Source organism: Nannobrachium achirus (genome assembly GCF_963921795.1).
Source record: "Nannobrachium achirus genome assembly, chromosome: 22".
Taxonomy (NCBI): domain Eukaryota; kingdom Metazoa; phylum Chordata; class Actinopteri; order Myctophiformes; family Myctophidae; genus Nannobrachium; species Nannobrachium achirus.
In genome coordinates this window covers 11,349,615-11,370,695 of record NC_137829.1, presented here as the reverse complement: position 1 = coordinate 11,370,695, position 21,081 = coordinate 11,349,615, and the positions used below count along the sequence as shown (strand labels likewise).

Here is a 21,081-nt window from a genome sequence, read left to right as displayed (position 1 = left end):
AGTGACGAGTGGCATGGTTTCAACTTCAAAAGAACAGCAGCACTATCAAAACACTGGGCTTAGGGTCCACTTATCACAGCCATGAGATCTGCTCGTGACCACAGTGAGAGAGAGAGAGAGAGATGCCAGTATGTATTGAAAGTCTAAAAGGTCTACTGTATTTCCACCGTCTGTGATGTCACATATTCGTATATGGTAGACAAGGCCGTCGCACCAAATTCTGGGCCCTGGGTACAAGGATTCACTGTGGGCCCCCCATGAATGTTCTTCATAGGGGGAGGGAGTTTAACCCATTTAGACTGGGAACACATTCTTTTGTGCTTTAACTATTGAAAAATAGCAGTCTTTGTCTATGTCAAATCCTTCTAAGGTTTTTTTTGTTTTTTTTTGGGGAAAAAAATATGTTTCTATGCCAGTGGTGCTCAAACTTTTTCATGTGAAGGACCCCCAAAATGATATGATTTGAACACATTTTCACGACTTTTCAAAAATAGCAGATCTACAAGCTTGCAGTGCGGCACTCACACTTGTATATCTGCTGTTTTTCAATAGCTAAAGTATAAGTCCCCTCCACCTTGGGCCCTAGAAACTCAGTCCCACTCCCCCCCCCCCCCCCCCCCCCCTTGTGACTCCCCTGATGGTAGAGCTGTGGACAGCAGGGCGAGCACATAGTCAAGCAGGCCTGTCATAGCGAGTGGAGGGGCTGTTGATTATGTCTGTGGACAGACTGGGAACATAACCCAGGAAGTCTGAGCTGCAGCAGTGGCTCAGACTGCTGCAGTACTAGCCCAGTTAACCAGCCGACTGGAATTCTCAAATGGGAACATAATTACCCAAAGCTACTCCCAAAAGAGAAAATGGGAAAATTGTTTTAGAGGATTTCTCAGGCCTTGCTGGTCAACACACATGTGTGTTTATGACTACTGTCTTTCATGTGCTAGCCAGATGCAAGAGAAATCCCCATCTGGCTTTTTGGACTGTCACCCACATTGGCAGATAATGTGGTAATAACAACTTTGATACATTTCAGACTGATGACAGAGCTTTTATTGTTAACAACAATAGCAGGCACCCTTTCACTAAAATGCCTCTATGGGTGGTTTGCATAAACAATAAGAATCCTGAGTGTTCATTTAAGTCTAAGTGAAATGAACATGCAGGATTTTTACTGCGTACCACATCATGGCTTACAACAGATAAAATACAATAGCTCTGTCAGAGTTCCCTGACCTCTCTTGATCAAGTAACAAATCGGCATGCCCTCTTGACCAGTCACATGAACTGTGAATCCTTGTCCTCCTAACCTCTCACCTATGGCCATGCCATTAGAAGGGATTTAGCTCATTTCAAGTAAGCTGCCCAGTATGAATAGTCATTTTGATCATCAAGCATCATCAATGTGATTGTAAGCCTGTGTGTGTGTGTGTGTGTGTGTGTGTGTGTGTGTGTGTGTGTGTGTGTGTGTGTGTGTGTATGTGTGTGTGTGTATGTGTATGTGTGTGTGTGTGTGTGTGTGTGTGTGTGTGTGTGTGTGTGTGTGTGTGTGTGTGTGTGTGTGTGTGCTCCCACAAGTGTACTCCCACAAGGAAACACATGCCCAAAGCTTATCAGGGTGAAAGGTTAACTTTCTAGCAAATTAAGGGTGGCTCCTCCTAATCCTCCTCCTTTGGCAGGGGCTTTCCTGCTAGCTGGCACATGTACCTGTACCCACACACACACGCACGCACGCACGCACGCACGCACGTACGCACGCACGCACGCACGCACACACACACACACACACACACACACACACACACAACCAAGCGCAAGCAAGCACACACCAAAAACATTTTAACTAACACACTCAAAGTAATGCCAGCACTCCACCCAACAGCTGATGGCAAACTCACACTGGAGACTTGTGGGTCTCCACAAATCACACTGTGAAACCTCGCGTATTTGGCAAGCTACCCGTGGGTTTACAGTAACACCGTTTTTGAGCGGTGGTCACACCGTCTCCATAGCGTGGCCGTGTGTGTATGTGTGTCTGTCTGTATGTAGCCTCTGGTGTAGCCTGAGTACGCTGGGTGACCAGAGAGGTGCTGTTGAGTCTAGTCTGCCCTGAGCATCATCTGCAATACCAGTGGCGGCCTGAGTGACATGCATGGATGGATGGATGGATGGCGCTCTCTCTCTCTCTCGCACGCAAACCCCCATATTATTATTATTTTTATTATTAATATTTTTTTAATATTTTATTGTAATATTTTTTATTATTATTATTATTATTATTATTACCCATATATATATATATATATTGCTGTTGCGCAGCCTCCACGACCACCGCTCAGTTCACACGGGTGTGATTTTTTTGTTGCAGCACAGTGTGTGAGAGTGAGAGACAGAGCTCCTTTTTGGTTCTCCGTGCAGAGCTGTGTTCGTGTGCCCACACTCCACTTGTTGAGGCGGTTATTGTTCCACATAGTAAAAGAAAACATTCCTCAACAATCCCACAGGAACACAAATGGTTCCAAATACTGATACATACACACACACGCACGCACGCACGCACGCACGCACGCACGCACGCACGCACGCACGCACGCACACACACACACACACACACACACACACACACACACACACACACACACACACACACACACACACACACACACACGGTGACACAACTGATCATAAACACACCCACACCCGCACATAGTCTCAACTTCACTTTCTCTCTCTCTCTCTCTCTCTCTCTCTCTCTCTCTCTCTCTCTCTCTCTCTCTCTCAATCATACAATTGAAACAATGAAAGTGCACTCAATCTCTATTAATAACAAATATGCTATTGTTTGGGGGGGAAATCGATAGTGCAAGTAGTTTGAGAGCAAGAGAGAGACTGCAGGGAGAGAGAGAGAGAGACAATGACATCTTGCTACTTGTTTTCTCTGTGAGAACACCAGTTCTGTCCAAGTGAGCAACTTCAGGACTGAAAGGCCCCCCAAAGTATCTCTGCTGTGAACGCGCTGTGCACTGTGCCACAGGATGCAGGGGTTAGGGGAGAAGGAAGTCCTTCTTTCTCTAAGTAGGAAGGCCTTTTCCTTTCCTTTTATGCTCACAAAGACAAGAAGGGGCCGGGTCTGCCTCGCATCTCTCTAAAGAGTGTTCCGGAATCTCGCAATGGAGGTCAGCACGTGAGGAAAAAGAATGACCTCCATGACTTGATAGCACTGCACAATCATTATAACCGTCATAACTTCATTTCAATTCGGTCTCTCTCTTTTAATGAGAGGGTTAGGATTAGGGTTAAAGGTATATTAAGTGATGTTTATTTTATTTCTTTATTTATGGGGGGGGGGGGGGGGGGGGGTCAAAGGACCACGTCATCCTGTTTTACTGTAACTTATCTTCATACATTTGGTCCATACTAATGGTGTTTTATGACACCATTTCTGTCTACTCAATGTGTTTCTCACAGTAGGGCTTTAGAGAGTTCAAAAACCTGCCTAATAATAGTTGACATCATCGGTAGGCAGGTTTGGTCATTTCAAACAAGATTTCAAACTTTATATTTTTGTTTTATTAATGCATGATTTTATTCTTTCAGCATGCTAACTTTCCAGGAAGATAAAAGCTATAGTTTCTATTAGCTTGGAATCCCCATCGATGAGGTCACTGGTAGGCTGGTTTCTGAGCTGTCCACAGCATAGAGTGTACTTAGTTTTTACTTAGTTACTTTTCCACCAATGCAACTTTGAGTCAGCAGCCGAGGGGCTTAAGCTGAGCAAGTGTTTTTTTTTAATTGTTTCCAATGTTTTTAATGTTTTTAATGTCAATCATTGCTTCGTATTCAGTGTTGATACTACATGGTCCACATTCTCTTGTCACATGGCAGCACATGCATGAGGCATCTGTTACAGATGTTGTGGGAATTCTATAGAAATGTATTTACGTTCTCTAGCATTAAACATGATGTTAGAGGGCATTCACAGCATTGAAAAGGGACGCCCCTGGGGCACTTGACCAAGTGGCTGTATACTGAGGATTAGGGCATGACTTTGACCTAGTCAATCCAAGTGATCCAAGCATGCATCGAAAAAGAAAACTATGAGATCAACTGCAATCAGCATTTCATGATGAGATATATCAAGGTGAATTTAACATTTTGGCTACGTTCATTAGAAACTTCTTCACATTTGTTAACAGTGAATGCATACTGCATGCATTCACTGACTCTGCGAGACACTACAGTGCATCAAATGATTGTGTGCCTCAGTCGGTCATCTAAGAAACATCGTCATCACGACTTTAAATTCCTAAATCCGAGACCACATTTAACACACACACAAACACATGCATGCAAGCACACATGCATGCAAGCACACATGCACACTCCCGCAGAGTCCCACTCACATCAACACAAAAGCAAAGATATTATACACAGGCTATTGTTTTTACAGAAGCATCTGGAATAAGAGTTAGAGTTAGACAATGAAACATTACCAGCTCCTGGCTGTCTTGCAGGGTGACTCAACAACCCCATTGGGGACTATAGATGTTCTTTCAGTAGGCCTGTGTACACAGTAAAATAGCAACTGTTCATTTAGGTCAGGTTTTACACTCCCAGAACACTCAAGGTTTTACAGTGTAGCAGTGCTGTGTGTGTGTGTGTGTGTGTGTGTGTGTGTGTGTGTGTGTGTGTGTGTGTGTGTGCGTGCGTGCGTGCGTGCGTGCGTGCGTGCGTGCGTGCGTGCGTTCACATGTGTGTGTTTACTAATGAACCACAGTGGGCTTCATGTGATAAAACTAATCTAAGTGTGAGAAAGAGATGAAGAAGGCAGATTGCTGGAAGTCTGTTAAAGATTCCTCCCCTCTCCCATTCACATTAGTAGGCTGAAAGACACCCTATGATTGAGTAATGTCTTGATAGCAATGCTAATGTGCAACGCTGTTCTCTAATTGTTCTCTATTGTTCTATCTTATCAGGTCTTATCTCCCACCGCCATCACGTCACATCACTGCCATTTTGGCAGGGCTGTAACCCATAGACACCGCTGCTCTGGGTCATGGCCTTTGATACAGTATAATATCGCCACTGTCTGGCAGAAACCTTGTATCTCCAAGTTTCAAATGTGTACGTTTTATCGTGAATTAAAGCCCTGCTTCATCATACAAGACAATCGCACAAAACTAGTGAAAATAGCCGATCTACAAGCACACAACGCCTCGTGAGGCATTTGTAGGGGCTTGTAGATCGGCTATTTTCACTAGTTTTAAATCATTTTTAAAATAATGAATACAAACGAACGGTTTTGGACATACAAGGTTTCCACCCGACAAACAACAACATACAGATGACAAAACAGATATTGGATACACACCAGTATGAGTTAAAAAGGCCTGAATCTGCCCCCATACCAGCTCCGCTCTGCACTGCCAGATTAGCAGGACAATGTGGTGTATGTCTCTACTTTCAGCCATAATCATGTGACTGACCTAGTTTGTTTCCTTCCTAAATTTATCTGATGAGGCTCTCTGGACAGCGTCAATAGAATTACAGCCAAATGAACAATTCTCATTGTCCTGCTGCAAGCCTACAGAGCTAAAACCTGCAGCAGCAACATGAAAGGGCAACATAGGAGGAGATGAATAAAGCATCTGTTCTTCCAGGAAAGGGGTATAAAGCTCCAGTCATCATGAATACGTGAACGTTTTCTAGCTCCTGTAAATTACAGTCAAGCCCAACTCACATGACATGGTGGGATCCCGCATCGGAGATCTGTTATCTCTATTAAGTCCTCCTCTGAGCCTATAGTATCATAACAGCCTGGGGCTATACTGCACTGCACTGCACTGCACTGTACAATTCTGAGTGTTCATTTAACCTGACAGTGTAAAGATGGACCTGTGACTCAGGTGCGATAAAGTGTGTTAAGCCTATTTCATATCGTCATGGGTCGTGCGCTGCATAGAGAAGTGTGGGGCACAGAGACAGTTGAACATCTCTGCCATAGTCACTGAGCTGGGATGAGAAGGGGGGGGGGCAGTGCTTACAACACATGCTGGCAAAACCATCAATCAGCTAACTCTGAATGGGCCCCAAGATGTAGCACATGTTTTTCTCATTCAATCTACATCGCGTGTGCACGTGCCTTCGGAGCATGCTCCCACACGCACTCGTGCATGGGCACGTGAGCACACGCACACACGCACACGCACACACACACACACACACACACACACACACACACACACACACACACACACACACACACACACACTGTTTTGTTCTGCAACAATAATGTTCGGTAGATGAGGGCTGGGCCTGGTGGTGGTGAGTGAGGAAACTTTAAGTGGAGGCGTTGTCAGGGAGGAAGTCAGAGGGTCCCCCTAGGGACCACCGCACCTCACCCCTCTTCATCCCCTGCTCAACATGAACACCTCAGGCTACAGCCTTAAACCCACGTGGTCACTTTCTCCAGGCTGACCCTCTGAACTTGGTATTTGTGAGACTGTGTGTGGTGGTGGTTTCGTGTGTACGTGGTTGTGTATATGCAAGTCTGCGAGTGTCAGGTATGACGTGACTGTTTTACATTGTGAGTAACAAACGTGGGGTGTACTGTATGGTGGCACAGAGATACGGTTCCTGCGCAGATGTTTGGATCCTCTGCGGTGCATCCAGCTTGGCCAGGTGCTCCAAACGAACAGAATTGTCCATGTTCATGGGAAGGGAGCCAGGTGGGAATGGAGATCTCTGACACTGCACAAGACACTCCTATAGGTTGGTCAGGGGGTCACTTCAGCAGGGAGAGGAACTAGGTCGGATAGCGTGATTCTCCACATGCATTATGTAGTTCCGATGACACTCCATCTGGTGAATTGTATGTATCGGAGGAGACACTTGTGTATATCCTCCCTCATGACCAGCTCAGCTATAGGGGTAAACAGTGACAGGGACTATTATATGGAGACATTCTTAAAGGTTTGGGAACCACTGCTGTTGACTGGTCTTCTCAGGAACACTCCTTCTTGTGGAGAGATTCAACAGACTGTCTCTCACAATCCAGACTAAACAGATTCTATTCGGTCTACTTTGAGTATAATCTTTATTTGATTTGAATGGATTTTTATGGAAACAACTGTGACTTAAAGCAGCTCTGAAAATAATTAGAAACAGCAGGGCTCTCCTCCCGTTCCACAGCAAATGTCTTAAGCTGTGCCTAGTGCAGAATGGGATATGACAGATATTAGATAGGGCCTGAATGTACACAGATGACGCAAGAAAAGGGGCAAATCATCTTAAAGGCTACCACATTTTTCCATCCATGACAAGTTATAACGAGTTTAAAGTAAACCCAAACAAGTAAAAGTGAATGGGTCGGTTATGAGAACCTACATAGAGAGGACACAGCCATGCTGTTAACTGTTTATCTGAACATCCATTTCTAAGTGTGTATTTATTTTATAAGACAACATCAGGGAGTTTCACATCACGCCAGTCTGACAGGCACGGAGAGAGATAGAGAGAGAGAGTGAGGGAGAGAGAGAGAGAGAGAGAGAGAGAGAGAGGAGAGAGAGAGAGAGAGAGAGAGATAAAGAATAGAGCGAAAGAGATGGAGTGAGAGAATAATATTTGTATAGCAAAAAGAAATGGTTCATGACAAATGTAGATTTTGATAGTTGCCATGGTTTGGTGAGGGTCTGGGATGTTTAGGAGATGGGACATACCATTTGCAGACTTTCCCTGTATTGACCAGGAAATTGTCAAATGCACTTTCGCACAAATGCATACAGATAATAACACACACAAACACAGACACAGGCGCACACGCACACATGCACATATGCATGCAGCATGCACGTGCGCGTGTGCGCGCACACATACACACACACACACACACACCACACACACACACACACACACACACACACACACACACACACACACACACACACACACACACAGCACACACGCATGCATCATTATCATCAGAACTATGCATGCAATCAAATTGAAAGGAATTGCATTGCACACAGATATATGCACATACTGTATACTATACACCTCATTTAGCTCTCTCTCTCACAGACACGCACGCAAACACACACACACACACACACACACACACACACACACACACACACACACACACACACACACACACACACACACACACACACACACACACACACACACACACACACAGGCGTGAGCGCATACACGTACATAGACATACGCAATCACAAACCATACACACAGTCAGGCCCATACACACAGACACACCCAGACGCTATTAAACACATACACAGACACATGCAGACACACAGTCTCAGACGCACGTATACAGAATAAACACAGACAATAACAGCATGTCCTTTAAGGCCGTCACAAATAACAATGTAATCCAGCATTCACACCCTACAGAAACGCTCAAGAGATAAACACTGTTTTTATGGCAGACTCATAAATAGCAATAAACCTCACACACCGCTTTTTTTCCTCCCCTACTTCGTCTTGACCTGTACTTACAGCAGCACGCATCAATGACAGATTCACGGATCTACAAAACTGACATGGCAGGGCAGGTGAAGGAAGTAAGCGGTGACCTACACACCACCCCATACTGGGAGTAATGGGAAACTATGCCCTATGGACAATTTTTAGTTTTTCTTTTTAAATAACAGCAACATCAGAGACATAAATCTAATGATGCCATCAGTCAGGCCGAAGGAGGCCGTTGGGGAGGGGCGGAGTATATGTCAACGAGGAGAGAGTGAGACTAATAGATTTGGTACGGGATATCTTCACTGGCTTTGACCCACATTCTTGAACCCCACCCACACACACACATACACACACCTCACTGGGGGTCTTGTTGTGTCAGACACACATATCGGTTACACCCTCATTCACTCCAAACGGTGAGTGACATTTATAATCCCCCTTCATTCACTCGAAAATGGTGAGCGACATCTATAATTCCCACCTATATATACCGTACTGTGTGTTACAGTCCAAAGTGTCAGCTACTGTGTAATTTGCGTGTCCGCCATATGACAAACTGACCCTGGGTCAGTAACTGTGCCGGAGGAATAAAGTCTGCTGTCAGGCTGATTTCCTGAAACGGTTGATCTACTGGAGAATATTAATATCATGGGACAAATAAATCCTGCTGGCGTACAAATGAAAAGGTGGAGAGTCAGATTTGAGATGCCCTTGTGGTGATCCTCCTCGATCCATAGGGAAAGAAGAGAGCAGTTCAACTGTGTTTATCCTGAGTAACCATGGCGTACTCCTCTCACATGCAGTCCAAGAGAGAGAGAGAGAGAGAGAGAGAGAGTGCACACACATCCGAATAACATTTCACCAGGTGAAGGTTGTACACTTTCAACCTTCATTGTACTTAAGAAAAGGTGGAATATCTGTACACTGTTTTGTAATTTATTTTTACGTATTAAGTATGACCGAAATGGTCTTGATTAGGTACTGTACCTGGTGAAAGTCGTACTGAATAAATTCCACATTGGGAGCATGCAACGCAGTGTAAGGTTCTTTTTGGTCTCATACACAAAGCCCCCCCCCCCCCATCCCCACACACACACACACACACACACACACACAGTGGTAAGTACATGCACCACTCTTTAGAGAATCACAGCCAAGGGGGCCGGAGCATTACCTTGCCCACCCAAGAGTTGTTGTCAAAACAAAACAGACAAGACAATCACAACTCATGTTTACAATGACAGGTGTCAGAGTCAGGCAGGTTAGGGGCTGGTCAGGGATATAGGGATAGGGTCAGCTGTCTCTATATGTGAGGGCTGTAGGGGGAGGCGGGGCATGGGGTCAAGATGCTCATGCCAAGGCCAAACTGGCCTCGTAGTCTACTGTCCACTGTAGGTTTGCAGGGTGGGCAGGCCGTTGACACAGCAGAGTGCCTTTATCAGCATTCTTATCTGTCAAGAAGCAATCAACACACACGCACACGCACACAGACAACACACACACACACACACACACACACACACACACACACACACACACACACACACACACACAACACACACACACACACACACACACACACCTCACTCTCTCTCTTTCTCTCTGTCTCCAGGAATGTGCTAATCTATCCATTATCCTCCTCTATTCTCCACGTCGTAAAATCCTGTAAATCGAGAGTGTAAAAAAATATTTAAATGAACCATTTGGGTGATTTTGTTATAGTCTGGGATCACTTCACTTTTCGGGTTTGTAACCGGTCTGGAGGCGGAAACCACAAAACGTCATGTTGTAGTACTCAAAGGACTACAATTTGCCGGAAAGATCAAACCGGATTCAGTTTTAACCCAAATTATTCCCCTGCGCTCAAGGACACACTTTTAGGGCCTACCTAATAAACTCCTTGATGCGGAGTAGTTTTGCTTTTGAAAAATTCGTTTGGTATATGCATATTTTAGTCCAACTTTTAGCGACTGGCAAGACTACACTAGGCTACTCGAGCATTTTAATAGGGATTGGGGGAAACAAACGGGGGGAAACCAAATCAAAGCGACGCCGCTTCTTCTAGTGGTTTCCGCGCTCTAGGCGGAAACCAAGCGGCCTGTAGTGAACGAACACCAGGCTTTCCCCCAGAAAGCCTGGTAGGCGAGGTTATTCTGTTACGCTCTTGGTGTCAAATGAACACAGAGGATTTTACTGCAGGGAATGGAGGTGACTCACTCTTAGCAGACTGAATGACCGCCAAGGGAGAATAACTTAATTCTGTTTACATTATATAATCACTGGAGAGAATGGTATCCTCCAGCAGAAAATTTAAAAAAGTACGAAATTGGGCACAACATCCTGAATCTTGAAACTGAATCCTAAACACTAAACTGAACTATTTTTTTTTTACTCCATCATTCAAGACCATGTAGGAGGAGGGCAGAGCAAAATCACATCATGTTCCCACTACATTGCTTATCAAGTCAGTTTGACCCATTCCTGAATGTTATTACTGTGTGTGTGTGTGTGTGTGTGTGTGTGTGGTGTGTGTGTGGTGGTGTGTGTGTGTGTGTGTGTGTGTGTGTGTGTGTGTGTGTGTGTGGTGTGTGTGTGTGTGTGTGTGCGTGCGTGTGTGTGTGTGTTGTGATTGCACGAGTATGCAGTTTAGTCTATGCGTGTCGGGGGTGAGTGTTTACTCTGTAAGTCCTCCAACTCCTTTTTTTCATAGATGAATAATTCTACAACCTTCTAGGTGGGGGGGATAACAGTGGAGAGAGTTTAATCACTTTCACCTGCATCCATATTTTGGGCATGTCCAAAATCATTTCAAACGTAAAAACAACAAGGTTTGAATAGGGCTTAAGTGGATCTATGTCAAAATGATTACACATTAGAACTTTAGACAAGTTCTAATATTGAAATTGAACAGTTCCTGTTTTTTTCTGGAGACCCCTAGAACCCTTCCAAGGACCCACTTTGAGAAGCGCCTGCACTGATTGCATGGAGAGACCAAACAGGAGACTCCAGCACTCGGTGAAGGTCACTTCCTTCTCAATGTGGAGACGGGGAGGAGATAAAAGAACCTGAGGAGCCTTGACTGGACGCCTGCCAGCATGCTGATCTCTATCACCGGACTCCCATTAATTTAAATGCAGGTCACGACAACAAGGAGTGCAGAGTTGAAAAAAAAAGAAAACAAATTATTCTTGGCACTACTTTTAACCTACACAGTAAAATACAGATTGTCAATGCATCTCTGAGAGTGTAAAGATGTACCCGCTATAAATTCTCTACAAGCGCACAACACGCCATAACACGCCACAACGTGGCGGTTGTAGACCGCCTATTTTCAAAGAGATTTGGTGTAGAGGGAAAAGAAGCAGGGGCCTTCAGTATACTGTACTATAGACCCTGGGGGCTCCAGTCAACAAAGTATACTTGTATACTGTAGGGTTCAATTTGAGGGTTGAAGTGAACACTGAGGAGTGAGGACCAATGAGGATTTTACAGTGTAGTATCATGTGAGCTTCTGTGTGAATGAAACCTCTTTCTGTGTTTCTCTTTCTGCCAGCAGTGTATATCCTGTTTACCATCTTGAATTGGATGGCTATACAGTGAAATCCTGCAGTGTTAATTTACCCATTTTTGACTCCGTAACTCACCAAATAATATACTTTGTTATTAATTATATACTGTATCAGGGAAACCTTTCGCATCACAAACTTCATATTGTGGAGCTAAGCACAGCTCCAGTGATTTGGACTGGGATATGCAAAATCCCAACAGTAGATCCAGAATGTTGAAATCTTCTGATTCATGAGGCTGTGTTTTCGCTTGTGTCATGTAATCATTGACAAAGACATTTATAAGCTAATGGTCCCACACTACCTCACCCCTCCACCCACACAACTCTGTTCTCCTTTCTTTCTCTCCCTTGGGGGTAGCCTGTCCAGATGTCCTACGTCCTGTGGTCCTGTGGTTCCAAGCCCACACGTTGGAGAAACGCTGGTTCTGAGCTTTGTTTAACCTGATATCTCTGCTCTCCTACGCTGGTTCCTGAGTAGAAATGCAGCCTAAAGAGATGGAGCCATCTCTATGTTCCCAGGGTCCTAGGGTTGGGGTTTGGGTGGGGTTTGGAGTATATAATCAGATATACTTTAGTTATGTCTAGCTATGGCTATTGAGAAAATGAATGAATGAATGAATTTGTATAGCGCTTTTCCAAACATAAAGACCAAAGTACTTTAGAGACATTAAAAACATACAGTAAAATCATCGCCACAAGAAGTAGCCCACCCAAAGGATAGCATGTTACAGCATAATAACATGCTTATCAACATGGTCCCAAGACAATGTTGCAAAATACACAATAACATAAGAGGACTGTGAATAAAGATAGCTCTTCTTCAGGTAGAGAAGGGTGTGTGAACGCTAATGCTAATAGGTTGCATGAAGATCCAACAGCAAGAGAGAGCAACTGGATTCTTGGTGAAAAGTTATAGTGAAATCTATCTTACTGCTTGGTGATGGTGAATAACATTAGGGTTTTTGAGCGGTGGTCACACCGTCTCCATAGCGTGGCCGTGTGTGTATGTATGTATGTATGTGTGTGTGTGTGTCTGTCTGTATGTAGCCTCTGGTGTAGCCTGAGTACCCTGGGTGACCAGAGAGGTGCTGTTGAGTCTAGCCTGCCCTGAGCATCAACTGCAATACACACACACACACACACACACACACACACACACACACACACACACAGGCACCCCCCCCCCCCCCCCCCCCCCCCCCCCCCCCACCGCTCAGTTCACACGGGTGTGATTTTTGATCATGTAAGTAGCATGTGAGTTTTCCATCAGGGAAAGCTATTGTTCTTCACGCAGGGATATTTTTGTGTTGACCTCTAACTGCTACTGTCCATGGTTTTCCACAACTGTTTCATGTGTTGGACAGTGTGTTTCCACTGGAAACCCAACCCACGTGCCAATATGATGTATTAGCCCTATGGCCTTCATCAAAGCCATTCAGCAGCAGCCAAACACTTGCCAGTTCAATCTCACAATAGTGACTCTAGTAGAGTGAATGCAGCATCTGCACAAGTTCTCCAAACATTTTTCTAATCTCATGGGAGTCATACAAAAAGTGTTTTTCTCCTATCATCCCTTTTTGCCTGGCCCTTTTCAACTTTTCTCCTCCACTGTTGTTCATGATTGAATAGTTCTGTGGATCTCCTACTATTAAGGTAAAAATGTTGGCAGATTTGAGAGTCAGGGGATTTAAAACATCAAGTGTCTTCCCAAGCCATTAAAGCCTGTATCAGAGTGTACGGTGGAGAGCTATCCACCGCAAATTTGAGGTGGAAAGCTTTCCACCTCAAGTCAGAAAATAAGTGCAGGCCATCATAGTCACGGCCCGGTGAAGTCCTTTACCCCGTCTAGACCGGTTCAGGTCGACCAATCAGTGAACGGGGTGTAGAGCCTGCCTGTCTGATAGTAAAAACAGAGGGATGTGTTGGGACTCACGGTGTAAAGCTCTCCACCGTGAGGAATGATGTAACGTTGTAGTTTCATGACTCAAAAAGACTCGAAAAGACTACACCGCGGTGTAAAGCCTTCCACCGCGGATCCGACTATACGGGCTTTAGACTGCCATCTCCTCTGGCTGTTCCCAATGATTTCTCACTAAATCACTCAGTGGTCTAAATGAAGTTGACAGGACATACCTTTAACATGGTATGGCAGCCTAATTGCTTTAATACTGAAGTACAACTACTGGCATTATTTACTGAGCAATGCAGGCTTGTCCTTTCCTGTAAACTCTCCTCTCATCCTCACAGCAGAGGAAGGCGATCCAAACATTGCTGATTGAAAGCACAGCTGGAATAATTCGTCCCATCACTCTCAGAACACAACAGCAGTACTTAAGAGAATGTTGATGAGAAAGCTGTTCCATCTCAACTGATAGTCCAGAGTATATTATATGTCCAACAAAATTCCCACCATCATCATACAACTATTCAGATAGTCACATTATGTACACTTACAAATGATGACACAGATTTGACTGTATTGACAGAACAGGGGGAATTTCATATGGCTGATTGTGAGATAGTCTTGATTGTGAACAAGACTGGGGAAAAAAGCGTCTAGTGAGCAGGTTGGAGGCAGACTCTGGACAACATAATAAATACATACAAATCTAGATTAATTGCACACCACTGCAAACTATGAACTCTCAGTGATGATCATAAATGAATCTGCTCAAAACATGGCAACAGAGCATGTCCTTCACCTTCGATGACAGAAATGAACAACAACTAGAAGTGCATATATCGGTAAGTCAGTCATGTATGTACGGTAGGCGGCCTACATTGAAAAGAGACTATACTGAATCACCACAGCCTGAATTAAAATATACTTAATGCACAAACTCAAACAGCCATCTGTAACCTGCAACATGCCTTCTGATAGAGAAGGGAGTGAATGATTCTGTTTTCTATTCCAAACAGAATCGTGAATGGAAGATTACTATCATATTGATGGGTGTAGAAATGAAAAACAGTGCACAGTGGACTGTTTTGTATCTGTCACACACATGCACGCACCCATGCACGCACCCATGCATGCACGCGCACGCACGCGCACGCGCGCACACACACACACACACACACACACACACACACACACACACACACACACACACACACACACACACACACACACTCTCCACACACACTGTTGGGAACATTCATTCCATATCTCCTCACCCTAACCTTAACCATAGTCATAGACAATCTAACCTTTTCCCATGCATGAAACCACAGAAACATCAGATTGAGGACACCAATTTTGCACACAATTAGACATGTGTCCCCAATCATCTGGTTTGATGTCCAAATTGTCCCAATTCACAAAATGTGGCCTCTCAGGTCAGGAACATGCACACGCACACACACACACACACACGCACGCGCACGCACACGCACACGCGCACACACACACACACACACACACACACACACACACACACACACACACACACACACACACACACACACACACACACACACACACTAACCTCAACAAAACCACTCTGCCCCACCCTCTATCTCGAAACCTCTCTCTCCCTCTCTCTCTTCACCAGAAGAGGGGTCTTGAGAGTTAGATTGTGAGTACAGTGAGTACAGCTAGAGTAACCTAGCCTAGCTCAGCTATACCATCATCCACCCATGTTAAAACAAGGAGGGGATGTATACTGCAGTTATTTAGCTGCATTAAAGTCTGGCCAAGCCAGGCTATTAGAGTAACCAACACAAGCCGTCCTAAAAACATTTAAAGAAAAATAAATACAGAGCCCATACACACCATTTCAATAACATATAGTTACAACAATGTTGTAACTACATTTAATGTTTCCCATAAAATTATGGCATTAGGCTAAAAAGTAGGCTATATGCCAATCAATATTTTATCATGGTCAATATTGGAATACACACTATAGCCTATATATGAACTTTTTTGCATGAATTGAGAAAAAGGGGACCCCAATTTAAACAAGCCCAAAAGCTTTCTTTATCCTTTTAGTTGACCTTGTATCAGTGAACTGTAGCCTACTGTAGCGCTGTCCTGTACCTTTTCCTATGCAAACTTCTAATAGTCTTCTTCAATCAATCAATCAATCATTATCAAACTCACGTGACTTATCAGAACAAAATCTGAAACTTGTATTTTGTATCAACTTTACACAACTGAATATCGCTTTTAGCCAGATGCGCTCTCACTCTGGCACTTCAGAGCTAGAGCAAAGCGCATGGGGATGCGCGCGTTTCAATGAATCCAGCAAGAGCTATATCTATTGCAGTGTCCTCTATAACGGCACAAAGATGGTGAAAGTGAACTCACCTCGGCTCCAGACAGGTCGACGGATGAGGACAGAGCCGCCAGTAGAAACAGAGTGCAGGTCGGTAACATCATAGTGGCAGCAGGGCGCGAAGAGATCTATTCGCTACTGTGCAGAATTGGCCCCCAAATAAAGCACCTGTTGAACGCGTCTTCTCCCGTTTGCTTCAAGTAAAACACAGGTTTATCATCAGAGCACAAGCAGCACGTTTGGCTGCATCTTTGCCCGAGACGATGTGAGGTTGTGATCAATGCAACTTGCTCTTGTTTCTTGTCCACCACACCCCCCTCCTCGAAACGACCACCCTCGCCCATGCGAACAGACACAACCCTGTTTTTGCAAACACTTTGACTTTTCTCTGTAAGGAAGAGGGACTGCTCTTAATGTTTTGGCAGTTTTGCGCAGTATTTGATGTAATTCTGATGCGCGTTGTACCTGTAGCTTAACTTTCCTCGTGTGACCGGGAACAGCGCATAGACCAGCCTGCCAGCGGTGACCCGTTAGACACTGGATTCAGTTGTTTGCCACTGTGAGAGACAGTAAGTAACGCGCTTTTATTCGTAAAAGTAAAACTAACCATTTAAAATCTATTTTGATGTTGTTTAGACATTGTAACTTGTGAGCAGCCTAGTCGTCCATGGATGCAAGGTAGATGCAAGGGTGCTGAAAAGGAGGCTCTTATAGCTGCATGACTACAAAGCCTTTTACACTTAATTTTCGTGTGTCAAACAATAATATGCTCGTTCACATTTACCCTTTTAGGAAAAACAATTACTGTGCCATAATGGCGTAGGTTATATTTCCCCCTGCTTTCAACTATCACAGAGTTAAACTTGGGTCTTACCCTATCGGTTACCCTAACTTTCAACAGTTCATCAACACGCACACTTGGTCTGATAATCAATGATTGTTAATTAATTGTAATATAACGGTCTGTTTCAGGTTGCGCTCCCGGTAGACATGCTTTAGACCTGTCTCTGCATCAAGGAATTATTTACAGCGGCGTAGGAATGAAGTTTGAAGTCCGGCTGAGTGGAGTCATGCAATCACAGCACGCCGGAGGGCTCAACAATTTGAGGCAAGCGTCTTATGTAGGCCGACACAGTGCGTTAAACTGTGATTAGTCAAATGAATTACAATTTGATTTATTGTGGGGCTAAATTAATGCATGCTGTCCCCTTTCATTCCACTTCTTCAGGTGTCTGCTTTTCTGCATCTTCGTGGCCATCCTCGCTTCAGGAGTGCACGCTGTAAGTTATGTCTCATATTATTTTCACCATGTATTCACTTGTTGTTGCTTGCTGTTAAGCTAATTCAACCATGGATTCAACAGAACACAGCAGTGCCCCCTCAACAAGCAAGTCTCTTTTTTGGAGGAGGAGCTGCCTCTAGGCATCTCTAGATAGTGGGCGTGTCACATGATAAATGGGGTAGTAGTAGTCTGCTGTAGACAGAGATCAGTTCTGATCTAGAATTATAGGCCTAGGCCTATATAATATAGAGGAAGGACAGCCCCGCCCCCAGCTATCCATTTCAATGCAAGTTGCTCAGTGGCGTTTTGAAGCACCCGGAAGAAGCATAATCCAGGTGCATTGTGGGGGAATTGGATCATCTGGGGGATCCAATTTTTCTTACGTCGACGAACGTCTTACATCACGACCGTTACGAACGTCGCTCTACGTTCATTGAAATCTATGGCAGACCCCAGTGGCGTGCTCTTTTGCTCGTGCATGTATTTTTCACCCTGCCTGCAGTTTGGCCAGTAGGGCTGAAGCTTCAATATTTACAAGCCGTTCTGGGGGCGTGGTTCTGATCCGGTCGGGAGCGGAAACAGCCTATGTCATGTTGTAGTCATCAAAGACTACACTTTGGCCGGAAAGATCTAACCGAAAGGGTATAATTTTAGGGCCTACCTAATTGAAATGTAGTTTTGCGTAGGGTATATCCATCTTTTAGTCCAACTTGTAGCGACTGGCAAGACTACACTTCTCGAGCATTTAAATAGGGGGGGACCAAAACAAAGCTGCGCCACTTCTTCTGCCTGTTTCAGTTTAGATTGAGATCGACAAGATCACACGTTTAAAACAAATACAGGCTTTCCTCTGAGGTGGAAAGTCTGGTGATGCAAGGTTAGTCTGCTAGTAACTGTCTGGAGGCTTGGCTACATGATGATGAGTGCATTTGCATCTCCTGTAAAGTAAGTAGTTGCAACTTTACAAAGGTTTCTGTAAGCCATGCAGGTAACCAACCAGGACCACCTATATGATCGTGATTCGTGACTACAGTTGGTGACCCTTCCCCTTACAAAAAAGAATGTTGTCAAGACTTACACAGTAGGCTGGCTACACACTAAAACTATAGGAAAGTGTGTTCCTCAGAGCGCAGATCTCTGCCAGGCAGGGTTGGCTACCAAGGGCTCAAGAATTTGGAAGTCAGTCATAGCCAGTTAGAACAGAATATGGAATACTGTGTGAGTTTTGGACAAAATCTGTAATAACTAAAGGCGAAATGGCGGAAATCTAGTCTGGCACAAATCTGTGGGGTTTAGCCTATATAGGTTTTTGCATCATGACTAATGAGCCAAGCCGAAAAAATATCTCACTGTACACCTTTGGATCAAGAGTTATAGTCCAAAATGTGAAGCGGCCTGTTATAGTGCCACCATGAGGCTAGTTTGAACATTTTGGGTAGAGCTCTTAGAGAGTACAAATTATGGCGAAAGTGAACTGTCGGACCCATAGGTTTCTACAGACCCGTTTTGAAGCCATTTTTTGGCGAATTCAAAACCACCATCTTGGAACTTCCGGTCCCAAAAAGAAACCGGAAATGATTGCTATTGGCTGAAACTGTAGCCAATAGCTCAATAAATCATACCCTACTTTATCATAATTTACTAAACACATCTCATGATAATTGAAAAAAAGACTTTAAACTAAGTTTAAACTTTAAAACAAGTATTTATGAAAATGTTTCCTAAGGTAATAAAATCAAGTGTGAAGTCTGTCCAGATTCACTTGAATCAAGTGTAAATGCTTCTGCAGCCCGCAGGAGGTGAAATAGTGACATCTGCTGGGCCACTATTGGGAACTGCAGGTAATTTCGCTCTTCCCTGTGAGCCTCAATTTCAAGAGCTCTCCCTTCCCGCCTGGTAGAGCTTCTTCCTTGGTCTACTCCTGAGAGTGTGCACGCAAAGTTTCACCCAGATCGGTCCAGCTGTGCCAGACAGACAGACACACAGAGAGTCCGTCCGTCAGTGGACAGCTAATCTCCAGTACCGTCGGCCTGCTCGCTGAAACTGTGCACATACACTCCCTGGATGCCAGAGCAGAACCTCTGCCCCAAATCTTTCAGATCGTCCTGTTATAGAGCCACCAGGAGGCTGATTCAAAATATATATTATTTATACATTACTCCTACAGACAGAACAAAATAAACAAAATGCCTCAAATCATGAAAGCAGTGTGCGATTGCCGTGAAGCTTTGCATGCTTTTTAGCCAATTTTGACAGCTCTATTGGTCAGTAGGTATTGGTATGTCGGAATGGCAGCATGTCGGATTGGGGGATGCACCCCTGACCTGGCGGAGACCTGTGCTCCGAGAAACACTTTTTCAAGTTTTTCTTTCTTTCTTTCTCTGTTTTTACTTTCAGACAGATAGGCTCTTCACCCCGTTCACTGATTGGTCGATCTAGACCAGTCAGTCACGGTGAAGTCTAGGACTTCACCGTGACTGACTATGATGGCCTTCACTTATTTTCTGACTTGAGGTGGAAAGCTTTCCACCTAAGATTTGTGGTGGATAGCTCTTCACCTTGGACTATGATAGGGGCTTTATAGTACAAAAGCAGCCTTTGAAGAATTATGGCCCCTGAATTGGGACACAGCCAGTGACAGTCCTGAGGGTGATGATACATTTTAGCACCAAAATAAATGCATGCCGATCAAAAATAAACCTGTATTCTATAAGAACTAGTGCCCGGGGGTGTGCGATGAGGGATTGAATGTAGGAGTCTCAGAAGTAATGTTGGAGAACCCAGACCGGTGCCGGTAGGGAAGAATAGTCACCATCGATGTCCAGTTGTGCAATACCCGTTGTATCCGTCTGTCTGGCTGGCACTCTTTTATGCCCATATATCGTGTTCTGTGTCCAAGCCAGTCTGTAATGTCATCTCAAAATGTGGGCACTGTAGTGATGTCAGTCAGTGATGTCAGTTGGGCTTTGTTGATATCAGTTGGGCATTGTTACCATGGTGGCGATACTGTTTAGTATCAGTGATGTCAGCATGCAGACAGATGGTCAGACGGCGGACGGAGGCCAGACATTCGGTAAATTAATAGTTAGATAAAGATATACTGTAAATGTTGAAAGTCAGTCTCTTCTTTACTCTCTCTCTCCCCCCCCACCCCCATCCCGTCCCACACTATTTTCTATTTTACCTGGCTTTTAAAGGTTTTTCGCTGAAGAAAAGTCTTCTCAAATGAACTAGAGGGATGCGTCATAAAAAGATCATGTTTCTTTCGGCACAAATTATATTCATTCAACATGGCCTGTTATGTTTTCTGTTATTCTTCATCTTGTCAAGTGTTTTTGTGTGCTCGCGTGTGCATATGTATGTGCACCACCTCCATGTGTTCATGTTTGCACGTGTTTTGCTTTTCTGTCTCTCGCCAGGAATGTTTGCGCCAGTGTCAGATGGTTTAATGCTCTATAATA

General features: G+C 44.4%; 2 protein-coding genes across 2 annotated transcripts in view; one reads left to right on the top strand and one right to left on the bottom strand.

Moving 5' to 3' along the window:
- Window positions 1-16,442, bottom strand: part of col4a1 (collagen, type IV, alpha 1) — a gene marked incomplete at both ends in the record, with an annotated part of 64,913 nt that extends 48,471 nt beyond the window's left edge. Inside the window, one exon of the mRNA XM_080753573.1 lies at window positions 16,371-16,442. Coding sequence (XP_080609699.1) covers window positions 16,371-16,442 — 72 coding nt within the window. The remainder of the gene's footprint in view (window positions 1-16,370) is intronic.
- A 710-nt stretch (window positions 16,443-17,152) lies between these two features.
- The window catches only part of col4a2 (collagen, type IV, alpha 2), a gene marked incomplete at its 5' end in the record, with an annotated part of 81,617 nt that continues 77,688 nt past the window's right edge, over window positions 17,153-21,081 (top strand). Inside the window, 2 exons of the mRNA XM_080753572.1 lie at window positions 17,153-17,157; window positions 17,567-17,618. Coding sequence (XP_080609698.1) covers window positions 17,153-17,157; window positions 17,567-17,618 — 57 coding nt within the window. The remainder of the gene's footprint in view (window positions 17,158-17,566; window positions 17,619-21,081) is intronic.